The 13,133-nt window shown below is 25.8% G+C and overlaps 2 protein-coding genes across 2 annotated transcripts; both read right to left on the bottom strand.

Moving 5' to 3' along the window:
• Positions 1 to 257: 257 nt before the first annotated feature.
• LOC128964028 (uncharacterized) lies at positions 258 to 6,614 on the bottom strand. Its single transcript, XM_054310587.1, has 7 exons — positions 6,575 to 6,614; positions 3,869 to 3,928; positions 3,204 to 3,772; positions 2,588 to 3,132; positions 1,202 to 2,287; positions 595 to 1,141; positions 258 to 519 (listed from the first exon to the last, which is right to left on the bottom strand). Exons 3-7 carry the CDS (start codon positions 3,755 to 3,757, stop codon positions 258 to 260), a joined length of 2,994 nt encoding a protein of 997 aa, XP_054166562.1. The 5' UTR covers positions 3,758 to 3,772; positions 3,869 to 3,928; positions 6,575 to 6,614.
• Positions 6,615 to 7,363: 749 nt separating this feature from the next.
• LOC128964029 (venom carboxylesterase-6-like) lies at positions 7,364 to 10,454 on the bottom strand. Its single transcript, XM_054310588.1, has 7 exons — positions 10,188 to 10,454; positions 9,955 to 10,113; positions 9,698 to 9,863; positions 9,420 to 9,605; positions 8,620 to 9,302; positions 7,862 to 8,544; positions 7,364 to 7,391 (listed from the first exon to the last, which is right to left on the bottom strand). Exons 1-7 carry the CDS (start codon positions 10,440 to 10,442, stop codon positions 7,364 to 7,366), a joined length of 2,160 nt encoding a protein of 719 aa, XP_054166563.1. The 5' UTR covers positions 10,443 to 10,454.
• Between the last annotated feature and the right edge of the window lie 2,679 nt (positions 10,455 to 13,133).

Consider the following 13,133-nt stretch of genomic DNA (forward strand, 5'->3'; position numbering starts at 1 on the left):
ATGTACCGGTATAATATAACTATAATCTAATTAAATATAAATATGCATAATATCCTATTACATATTCTGATAATACACATGTATATATAATTAAAAATATAAATATATATAATTAACAATAATTTTATTCTAGTTTAAAATAATTAACAATATTTAAATTTAACACAAAATACTAATACTAATAATAATAATATGATAATATTAACAAAATTAACATTTAGCAACAAAAAAAAAAGTTTAAACATTTGAATAAATTATTAATCTATACAAAGTCGCGATTTAAGTAATTTATAAAATAATTGATTTTTAAAGCTTTTAGTCGCAGAAACATATTTATAAAAGTCACTGTCATTTATAATAACATTGTGATCGATGGCAATCATATCTAATGTATTGATAATATCTTTACAATTGGGTCTTTTCCACCACTTGGGACTGGTTTGCATTGACCGCAACAATTGAATCATTGATTTATAGCTCTCACTAATTGATGAGTTAGTATCCATAATATTTGAATCACTATTTTAAATACAATAACATGAATATAATAATATAATAATATTAGTAAATAAGTTTAAAATATATTTTACTTACTTTATATATGTAACTTCAAATAGTTCATCGCCAATAATAGCCATACTATAGATATCAGCATTAATACCGTATTTTCTTCCCTTTAGTACCTCAAGAGCGGTATATCTGTATTGACTTTTAAAGTCATCGCTATTATTAATTTTAATGCCAAATGTGTCCAACTTTTCAAATCCAAATTCCGATACTTTAATAAATTTATTATCACTACTATTATTATCGGTAAAAATATTGGTTGTCTTTAGGTTTCGGTGAATCACTGGAGGCTTATGTGAATGCAAGTAATCCATGGCTACGACTATCTCACGAAACAACTCAAACGTTATGAAGTACTCCAACGGACACATAGTTTGGCCGAATCGACGCCCGAATACCAGTGCTTTCATTATTGTAATGTCAAGTAATGTGTTGTCATAAAAATGTTGTCTTATATATAGAAATTTGTCTTTTTCTATTGAATATTTAACTATCGGTGCCAGATTATCATGTTTGACCATGGACATTTTATTTAACTCCTCATCCAAATTGGCTAATTTCTGTTGATTTAAACCTATAATATATTAAAATTAATTAATATTTTCGATTCTATATTAAAAGTTATTTAAGCTACCTGGGCACTTGAACTTTTTTAGCACAAATAATTTATTTGTTTCTCTATCCTGACACTTAAATGTTGGTCCATATGTACCGGTGCCCAAAAGCATAAGTCGCTCATAGTTTTTCATGTGTATGGCTTTGTAGGTAATACCATAATTGTCGGCCAGGTAATTTCTATAGGAATTTGGACCAACCATTTCAAGAGGCACTTCCATTGGCTTTATCTCATGGACGCCCTCATCAAATCGGGCCACAATCATGTTGTCATTTGTCGGTTCAATTTCAGTATACTGAGCATTACTGGGCAATTGGATGGTAGTATGGGATGTACTCAAATTGAAATTGCATACAATTTGTCCGTAGACATTGATTTCACCAAAATTAGTTAATACAAAACTGTTGCGACCATTGCATATGATTGTCTTTACATTACTCATCAATATACTATTGTATCCCTTCTCATATTCGCACCCGTAGTGACCCAACTGTCCAAAATCATTTTTTCCCCAACTGTATACTGATGTCCTAATTGTCAGTATCATTGAATGATAGTCACCGCACGACACAGATTTGATACGTATGTAAATAGCTATCCTATGAGGTATGGATACAATACGTTGACTGAACTGATCCCCCAGACCTATCTGTCCCCATTCATTTGAACCCCAGGCGTATACTTCGCCATTATCAGTGAGGGCTAGTGTATGATCGGCTCCACAACTTATTTGCACAATATTTAGTTGACTGAAAAATGTATTTTTGACTGGACTCAATTGGTCAGTCTCATGTCCCAATCCCAATTGACCCAGATGATTTTTGCCCCATACAAATATTTCATGTTGATCGTTTTTGGCTAACATAAATCCCTGTCCTCTATAAAACTTGTTGATATTGTGTCTTGATAACTCTTTAATAATTTTGGGCTCACCAATAGCACCCGTGTCACCCACACCAAGTATGCCGTTATAGTTAGCACCTAACCCATAGGCAATGTCGTTATTGTCAATATATAAACAATTTTTACCACTATTGTTGTCTTCAAATATATAAAAGTCTTTAATGTTTTGTTTTAAATGTTGTGGAAATAGTGATAAATAATCTAAAATAAAATAAAATAAAAACAAATGATTAAAGTAAGATTGTGTTTGTTGTAATATATAGATAAAATATACAAAAATAAATATAAAAAATGTGTATCATAAATTATTATATTGTAATTTTAAAAATATTTAAATAAAAAGTGTTTATCAAAATTTAACACTCATTAGAATATATTATATAGAATTTCATATAATTAATAACTAAAAGGAAATTTATTGTTAATATTATTCTACTATTATTACTGTATTATCTATTAATAATTAAATTTTAATAATAAATAAATTAGTAATGGACATACCTAATTGTGTTATATCAAATGGTCCACATCTATTTTGCTCATTATTATTATTGTTATTATTATTTGTAGTATTTGTTAGACTAATTGTTCTGTTAGTTATCTGAAATTTTTGTGCAAAATATTGATCAAAATTGATAAAATTAGTCTCAAAAAATGTGAACTCATTTTTCATTATCTGATAAACGCAACCGTTTGGCGTTTTAGCGAAACACCAATTATATGGATTTAAAGAGAATATATCAATAAATTTCTCATCGGTTTCAATAACTGTCAGTTTGTTAATATTATTAACATTTCCATTCAAATATTTTTGCCCACAATAATAAATATTGCCATCATTGACTAAATAATATGTACTATTTTTGCAACAAACAATTTTATGGACATAAATATCATCAGATAGTTTAACGTGTTTAGGTTTATTGCAATTATCATAATCGCCAGTTCCCAGTTGACCGCAGTTGTTATCACCCCAAACATATATATGCTGATCGACTGTCATTGCAATTGAATGGTTGTCTCCACATGCTATTGATTTGACGGGACTGTAAAATATAAAAGTATAAAACAATTATGAATGTCTATAGATTTTATCATTTTGAATATTATCATTTACTTGATAAAATCAATGTCAAGTTTGATTGGTGCATCTATAATTGTTTTATTATTAGGTCCAGTACCACACTGGCCCATATTGTTAGCACCCCATGCATACACATCTCCCTGTGCTGTTAAAGCCATAACATGTCTGCGACCGCAAATCATTGTTACAATATCTTTGCCACTCATATACTCAATACGAGTTGGCCTGAAATAGTTATCTGTATAGCTCTTATAACCTAAGCCTAACTGTCCACTGTCGTTGATACCCCAACCATAGTATTCGTGTTCAATGGTTCGGCCAAACATAAAATCAGAACCTCTAAAAAATTCATTTATCTTTACTCCGCTGATCTCCTTTACATGTGTGGGATATTCAACTTCCTGTCGATGTCCGAGACCCAGACAGGCATAATAGTTGGTACCAAATGCATAGCACTGATCATCTTTAGTGATAAACATGTAGTTTTTGCCCATATAATCGTCAAACACGTAAAATAGTTGTAACACATAATTACGTGATTTAACAAATTGTTTGATTCTTGAAAACTTGTCCAAAACATTAGTCATTTTTGAAAATTGGATCTAGTTACAATTCAATATTAAAATAAATAACCAAGTTAACTTTATGGATAGAGACACCATAATATCTCAGATTATACTTATTAAGTATTTATATACCTGTTTAAAGTTCAATCTTCAATGAACGGTATATTCACCAAATAAGGAGTGAGGGTTGGCCTATATATTCAATAATATAAATTCAATATATTATTTGCAACTTAAACAATAACTTAATATTTTAATTAATATATTTAACTAGAATTATAAGCTAAATATACTAAACAACATTAATTTCAACGCAATGCTAGTTTATTTACATAAAATACATATTTATTATAGTATTTTTATAATTAAATACATAATTTTTAGGTACTTTAAGAGCAATTTAAGGACTATTTAATCCTATATGTATTTATCAGGGTTAAGCAAGGTTTTGGATCTTAGGGGATATAGGGTGGGGTAAAATGGAAAATTATCATAAAATCTTGGGGGTATAGGTGAGGTGTACCTTTGTATTTCATTTTTAGACGGCAATTTTTTTCAAAATTTAAAAAATGAAAATTCTGCACTTAAATTGTAAAATTTGTAAGATTGCCATATCCTAACCCCCTTTGCTTAACCCTGATATATGCTTAAAATAAATACTAGTTTTTTATTAGCGTTGTTTTAGATTAAAAATATTTCATTTAATGTAAATGTAGTGTTTTGTTATCAATTAGAACCTTATATTTTATTAATATGTATTGCATTTATAAATGATAAAGAATCAGATTTTATCGTTTATAAAATAAATAACTAAACAAACACATTATAATTGATATAATATGCGAATTACTGTAAAATATGATTTATTATATTATATATATATATATATATATATTAGCAATTATTTAGTATAAATAAATAAATAAAATATTTAATGCTAATTTTTTACTTTATTGTATTAATATATTTATTATATTCTAAAAATTATTAATAACAATTATATTAACAATTAATAGTAACAAAAAAATATCTATTAATTTAATTCTAATCGCTTTATTTATTGTGGTATACATTAATAATACTATCTATTGTATTATGCTATTATAATGTTAATAATGAAAGATAATTATTATTTTTTTAAATGCACGTATACAGCAATAAAAATATTACTATATTTATTATTTATTGTGATTTTTTAAAAATAATGATTAAATTTATACAGTATATATTTACTTATTATTATTTTTTGTTATTATTATATTAAAAAATCATTTGATTTAAAAATATTATTTTTCAAATAATAAAAATCTACTAAATAATACTTTAGTAAATAATTTATTTTATTTTAATATCTTGTATTTTAAATGTAACACTTAAAGATTAGTATATTATATAACAATTATGCAATTAATAATAAGTGTAAATTTCTTATTTATTATTCAATGGTAACCGGACTTTGTTTGACTTGCATTTGTAACCTTCAACTCATTATGTTAATTAAACGACAAAAATAACTATAATAAAAATAATTGTTTAGTAGTAAAAATAAACAAAACGATCTAGGTTAATTTAATTAATTAGGAATTTGATAGTATAATGTAAATAAATTTATTGTATTTTTTAATTAATATAAAATACACAGAATTATATTAAATGTATAAAAAAAATATATTATTTGTATAGAATATAATGTGAATTAAGAATATATGTTATACTAATGTTGTGATTATCTTTATTTTATATATACGACTATTTCAAGGTATTGTCAATTAAGCAAATAATAAAACTATTGAAATGCAACGTGAAATTGATAAAATAATGTAAATCAACATTTTATAACGTATTATACGTTACGTATATAATATCATATACAGTATAAATTTTTTAATTATAAATATTAATGTATAACATGTTTATATTAATAAATATAGTATTTATGTCTTAGTAACTGTTTTAATGGCAATTTAAGTGTAGGTTTATTTTTATTAATTATATAATATTATTTGTCTAAACTCAGTTTACTTGATTAGCAAACTTGAAATTATATTAATATATTAATAGTTAATAATTATTATATCAGTATTTAATTAAAAAACAACATCTAAGTAGCATATTTGAATATTTTAAGCAAATATAAAATATTTATTTATTATTATTTAAACCATTTTCAATTTATACTATTAATAGGGCTATATATTGTTTATATTATAGTAAACTTACAATTATTGACAAAATATATGAACACATACTCTGGTGACTAACCGGAGGGTTAATTCATGTGATGGGAGAGACATTTGTTTATTTGTTTTAAATATTATAAATTAAATAATATTAATATATATATCTTTAATCAGACAATCATAAACCAGAGAGTCTTAAATAGCGGCGATGCTATTAATTACAATTATGTGGTCAACAATACGTTGAATTTAAAAGTGACCAAGGGCAATGTTGTAAATAATTTTAAAGTAAATAAGATTGTAACTGGTCATTTTTAATTAATTGCATGATTGGGTAGATAATTGCTGTCGACTCTAATTTTTACAATTTTTAAACAGTCGACTGTATACTATATGGCCAATCATAAAATTAATAAAGACTCAAGTATTGCTATCAGAGTGTTAACAGACTGTTGGATATTATATAATATATACATCAGAATAATTGGTCATAAATGTTGTCAATTGTAAGTTTAGACACAAATTTTAATAAATAATATTATTATATTCACTATTTATTAAATTACAATTTGCTTTATATAATAATTTTTTTGTATATTAATTATAGTATAATACTATTACTTAAATCATTAATTAAAACATAAGGATTGAAACTTACTATTGTATTATAATTTGATTGTCATTTAATCAAATTTAATTAAATCAAAAAATATATCACACACTATAAATAATTTATTTTATTTTATTGATTCATAATTAATGAATTAAATTGTGAAATCAATGTTGAAATTAATTACTAAACAATAGAGAATAAAATATTTGTCTACAATATGTTATTATAACTTAAATCTCTTGGATATTATCTCATCTATTGTTACAATAATAACAACTGTAACTTTATTTTATAATTTAGTTTTATAAATATACAATTTTATGCCATCTAGATTTAATTGAAATTAATAAATTACATTTTAATTGTTGTTTTATTATACAATATATTCAATTCATTAATATGTATAGCAATAAAATATTTTCTGGATTGGATGAAATGAAATGCAAATATTTATTATATTGTGTTATAAATATTACAAAAATATTATAAAAATTGTTTAAAACAACACAATATATAATAATATTTATAAATTAGTTTCTTATACAATACATAACGTAATTTGAAAACTAATTTAATTTTAATTTGTAAATAATCTTTATTTGTACTGAACAATAGTAAAAAAATTTAAATCCCTGATTACATTACATACATATTTAAATTTATAAAACTGTAAAACATTGAAATATAAATATTTATTAGTTTATTTAAATTAAATTATTATATTTGAATTAATACTATATGACATTATGCTATAAAGTTGTAACAACTATTAATAATTTCAAATATTCAAATTTCAAATTTTAATTTCATTTCATTTAAAAATCCAATTTGTTTTTATAATCTCTCATTTTCGGAATAATCTCTAAAAAATAGAAACATTTATTAGATTATAATAATATAAAATAATAATTAAGTATATATTTATTTATTTAAATTATAGAAAATAGCTACATAGTATATTAATAAATATTGAGTAATAAAAATTATTAATAAATAAACACAAATATTATTACTTTTTATGATAAACATTATACAGTATTATTATTATTATTATTATTGTAAATCTTTTATTTTGTTATATAAAATTTAAAATATTGAGAAAATTGCATTAAATATACACAATGTAAACCATACAAAAACTTATAGTAATAGAAATAATATATTATAGTTCTCATAATTATAGACGTATATGAGTTGACACAATTATACAGTATATGAGAAACGTTATTCAAAATAAGATTATTTATAGTCGTGTTAATAATGTTATGCCATAAAAATAAATAATAATTAAAAGATATATCAATAAGTTATTGAAATTATGGAAAACATTACGTTGTATTAAACCTTTCCTCCATTTCCTTATCATTTCGGCGCAAAAGTTTCAATTCATTGGTCTTTCGTCTCTTGAAACACAGTACAGCTGCCAGTGCTATGATTATGACTAATAAAAGCACAATAAAGCCGAACAGTGACCACGTGGCCGCCCGATAACCCTTAAACTCAGAGTATGGGAAAGGACTGGGATATACTTTGGTCTTATCCTGCAATTTATAGATAAATCCATTGAAAAAGTCTGCCTGTTGTGTACGATAACCCTCTAACGGGTTGCGCGCCTCCTTAAATGTAGGCATAATACCAGCCCTTTGAAAAATGAGTAAATAACTTGGTGTTTGTGGTGTATACTGACGCCAATTGAATACTGTAGAGCTGCCATATCCGGTGGGTATTGTATTGAGTTTGGAAAGTGTGACAAACAGTCCGGTATACCATTTGGTCAGTTGAGCATCCTGGACAGGATTGTCACGTGAATACTCGTTAGGTAAAACATAAAATGTGTCGTCCATATGGGTAACACCATAGGCGGGACGGGATATTGGTGTAGCTTTGATTTGCATGGGTCCGAATGATTTGCTGCCCTCGTACTCAAACGCAAATAGCCAGACTTTACCGCCCATTGCTGAGTGCAGTCGGGCCACATAGTCGGTGGGTGCCAGGTATAGAAAATCACCCAGCATCTATAATATATAAAGTAATATAATTTACATTTAATATAAAGAAAGTTGATTATTAGTGTTATATCGATTACTAACTTCAGATAATATTTTATCATTTTGAAACTCCATTGTCCCCCCTTGATATTGTGTATTCACATTAGACATGGATCCCTGATAGGGGGCCGGGTTTCGGTTGTTTGGTAGTACACCGTATGATAATCGGTTGTTCATTCCCGGAGCGAGATTACCCATTGGATCGGGATTTAGGGCTACATTCACACGACTTTGATTGCGTGCAAAATATTGGTAATATATTGCCGACGCTATAATGTCTTCCGAAGCCCATTCCTTAAGGAAAGGCCTAATGAGAAATGCTATTTTCTCTTCATTAGTCTGTCTATTATCTACTCTTGCTTTTTGTAGGTAAAATTCTAACGTTCCCTCATCTTTAGTGAAACCCAAAACATAAGGACAGGGTTTAAACAGACTATTTTGATACAGATTTAGTGGCCAGTCTTTCAATATGGCTGACGATGACACGTTACGATCGACCACTGGTCGAAACCAATACGGTTCGTAATTGCGGTCCATATCCCTGTCCCTGGATTTGCCCATCAGTGCACTCCAGTCCTGATTGCGGAGACAGTCCAACAGTTTATCGGTTCGTATGTCACATCCAAAAAAGCTACCGAAGTTCATGGCCTGATCTTTAGGATTATCTTTAAAAGCCCACGGAGTGAATACCGTTCCACCGATCGAAACGGCAGATTGAAAAAAGGCTATACATGAATAACATTTACATTAATCAATAAGTAAAAAATATTTTATAAAAGTAATATTTAATAATTGATGAAAATATGTGTACAATATATTGAAAATTTTGTATAATAACTTACGCCACGCCTCCTGATTGAGGACATGCATAGAGACGGAAATGGCACCGGCATCGTGACCCATAATTGTCACATTGTTTGAGTTACCATTGAATGAACCAATGTTTTCACTAATCCATCGCAACGCCTGTAACTGATCTCTAATGCCGTTATTTCCGGGAATATTGATGTCATCGGCGGAAATGAAACCTATAATTAATAGTTTGTAAAGTAAATAAAGAGTGAATCAATTTTATGAATTAATAAAACGACAAATTTTTCAATGACAACAAACCACACACCTAATGGTCCCAACCGGTAGTTAACAGTAATAATGATAATACCATTGCCATCACTAAGTGAACTCTCTAAGAGCTGGTCCGGCTTAAAGAAGTCTTTGCCACCGTATTTAAACTCTCCGCCGTGAAAATAGACGAGTACTGGCAACTGAACTGTAAACTGATTGGACTATTCAAACAAAATTATTTTTGTAATAATATTTAGTAAAGACTTTCTTATTATATAAATAATATGTTATCTGAGACAACACAACACATACATAGATCGGGGCATAAATGTTAAGTTGTAGACAATCCTCGGACTCGAGTATAGTCTCGGATAACGTATATTCAAACCGTTGTTCCACTTGCGGACACATTACCCGATTTCCCGTACAATCTTTGATATCCGGTGACCACGAATCAGGGTTTCGAGGAGGCTATAAATATTGTATAATTTGTTGTTATTTTGTTTTTATTAATATTATAAAACTCATTAATTATTATTCCTTACATTAAACCTATCGTAACCGGTTGGCGGCCGTGAATAGGGTATACCAATGAAAGCAATAACTTGTTTATTAAATCCCGTTCCTGTGGCCGGCAATGTGTATGGCTTTCCTCTGACCTGACCGTACAATGTCTGAGCAATTGGATTATTGTAGTCAAAGTTAACACATTCATAGATTGCCGCAAAAAATGTCACAATAATAGCCGTATGGATCACAAGTTTTGAAAACTTTATCCAACAGTTCATTTTGTTAAACATTTTAACAATTAATAACAATTATTAATATTTTAAAATTATTATAATAATGTTATTTGATTAAACTTATTATTAATTTTTGTTTAACACATTATTTTATAAAAATATCAAGAAATATTTTTTATATTTAACAAATTTATCAAGTTAACTGTAAAGATGCAGGTCAATTACTAACTTATTAAATAGCGATTATATTATAATTTATAATAAATAGTTGCAATTTGTTTTGTGTAGAAACACGCGTAATATAAAAGTTGATATAAAACAATACTAAAACTAATTACTATTACTAATAATAATAATATTATTATTCGATTAATGTTAACTAACAAAATAAAACACAGATTAATAATAAATTACCAGAAATAAAATGATTAATATAAATAATTGTCAAACGTTTATGTTATTTATCGCTCCGGAAGTTCACATAACAATTAAGTAAATAGTGATATAATACTGTATTTATTTGTAAATAAACTATTTTTATGATTATTATAAAAATTTTTATAAAAATATAGTCAATCAATTAATAACAATGTTATTTTTTCAATATTTTTAAATACGAATAATAAATTATATATATATTATCAATATTATTAATTGGGTTAATGTCTAAAAAAAGACAACAATAATAACTATATTTAGTTCAATTTATTTATCAATAATTATATAAAACTATTAGTTTTATTGTAAGCAATAATGAAATGCTTACATAAGAAGATAATTTTATTTATTTATGTTTTTAAAAATTAATATAAAATTATTATTATTTAAAACTTATAAATAAAAAAATGAAAATTATAAGTATTTCTTTAATAGCAAACTATAAATTATTGTAAATAACAATAACTTAGAAATAAAGCGGTGTTTGTCTACACAAATGATTATTACTATTGATATAATTATTTTATTGTTATTATTATTATTATTTGTGTTAAAGAATGTGTTGAATGCATAATATAATAATAATATGTGAATAATATGAGTGAACTTATTATGAAAAACACCAAAAGAGACGGCATTTGATAGGACTGGTTGTCCGGCCAACACATTCACTATATTAAAGTGATTTGTAGTTACAGTTCCGGTGCCGTCATAATAGCGGCTCTTCTTTTATATGTTTGATAAGTTTATAACAATAATTGTGATAATAAATTGTTATGATTTTTTAAAATGAAATATTTTATAAAGAAAATTATTTAAGTTATAAAAGTTAATACAACTAATTTAGATTTGTTTTATTTTACACAATGTTTTATTATTTATTTTGATTATGCAATGTAAATAATTTTTATTATTATTAAATTTTTGTAATTTATTTTTACATAAATATAAAATTTTTTACAATATTACAATTATAATAAAATAATACAATAATATTAAACAAAATCAAGTTTCGTGATATATAGTCATATATCAAAATAGAAAATAGATGTATTTTATAAATATTTCAATATATTAAACTATTATCAATGAATAATTTTAAAAATGCTATTAATTGATGTTAAATTTTTATGTTTCAAAAGTCATTGAAATACTCTAATAATACTGTACTAACACATTGATATAAATTTGCAATTAATGTTTTTTTTGTTATTTTGTTTAATTTGGATTATTAAAATCGCTATAATAATAATGAGTTGAATATAAGATTATGAGATAAGAGATTTAGCATTTCTTACTAATAATCACAAACCAAAACAGTATAATAAAAGATTAAGAAATTTTTGTTATACCGTGAAACTAATTTATTTCATTTTGTAGTTAAATATAATTATAAGTCAAAACAAAGCATAATTTATTTTTTTTTTAAAACGATAACCTCCAATGTTTTTAATAAATATATTATTTTAAACAATATACAGCAATATGTTTATTCAAACAAATTAATCATATTGTTCAACAAAAAGTGATTGTCTTTTTAATATCTAATTTAAACCAATTGTCTATTAGTTATTTATATATTAAAATTTTCTATATTTTTGTTTATTAATTAATAATTTACTCTATAGCATATAAATTTATTAAAATTTTAAAATGATACCAATTATGTGGTATTTTCCCATTAGTCAAACCTATGTCTAACTGTGTTTATTGTATTTACCTATCTGTTTGTCTATTAAAATATATTTAACTTACATGGCCAAGGTTAATTTATATAATCATTATTTTTAAAATAATTTGTTATGTGATGTACAATATTAGGTGCGACCCCAGTGTTAACATCTTTCTAAGTACACCACCACTAGAGTACTGTTTAGGTACTGTATATATATATAAGAAAAAAATACATAAAATATTACCAAACATTTAATATTATAATTTTAAAATTTATGCTTTGCTTGAAAATCATAATAATATGAAATTTTTAGTAAGATTCAGAAATAATTTTTTTTAATATTACTATTTGATTCATTATATTTAAAATGTTTATATAAAATATTTTCAGATAATATTTGTATTTTTATATACTATTGCTAATACTTACGCTTCGTGGGGAGGCTATGGTGGGGTTGGAGGTGGTAGTGGATCGTGGACTGGATATGGACGAAGATCCGGATGGATTAATAACTTGGATTGGGACGGACGGTCAGGATATAGAAGAGGATGGGATTGTAATCATGGTTTGGGATATGGTTGGGGCAATTATGCTAGAGGTTTAAGTGGCTCTTTGGGAGGCCAGGGAAGTAGATT

Source organism: Oppia nitens, unplaced genomic scaffold (genome assembly GCF_028296485.1).
Source record: "Oppia nitens isolate AA-2021 unplaced genomic scaffold, nextdenovo-longstitch-racon4-pilon3 scaffold8_pilon_pilon_pilon, whole genome shotgun sequence".
NCBI lineage: Eukaryota > Metazoa > Arthropoda > Arachnida > Sarcoptiformes > Oppiidae > Oppia > Oppia nitens.

Coding starts and splice junctions, on each gene's coding strand:
- LOC128964028 (XM_054310587.1), bottom strand. CDS start 3,757: ATGACTAATGTTTTGGACAAGTTTTCAAGAATCAAACAATTTGTTAAA. Junction 1,142..1,201: donor AAAAAAGTTCAAGTGCCCAG/GTAGCTTAAATA, acceptor AATATATTATAG/GTTTAAATCAACAGAAATTA. Junction 520..594: donor TTTGAAGTTACATATATAAA/GTAAGTAAAATA, acceptor TATTTAAAATAG/TGATTCAAATATTATGGATA.
- LOC128964029 (XM_054310588.1), bottom strand. CDS start 10,442: ATGTTTAACAAAATGAACTGTTGGATAAAGTTTTCAAAACTTGTGATC. Junction 10,114..10,187: donor CCGGTTACGATAGGTTTAAT/GTAAGGAATAAT, acceptor CAATATTTATAG/CCTCCTCGAAACCCTGATTC. Junction 9,606..9,697: donor CTACCGGTTGGGACCATTAG/GTGTGTGGTTTG, acceptor TATTAATTATAG/GTTTCATTTCCGCCGATGAC.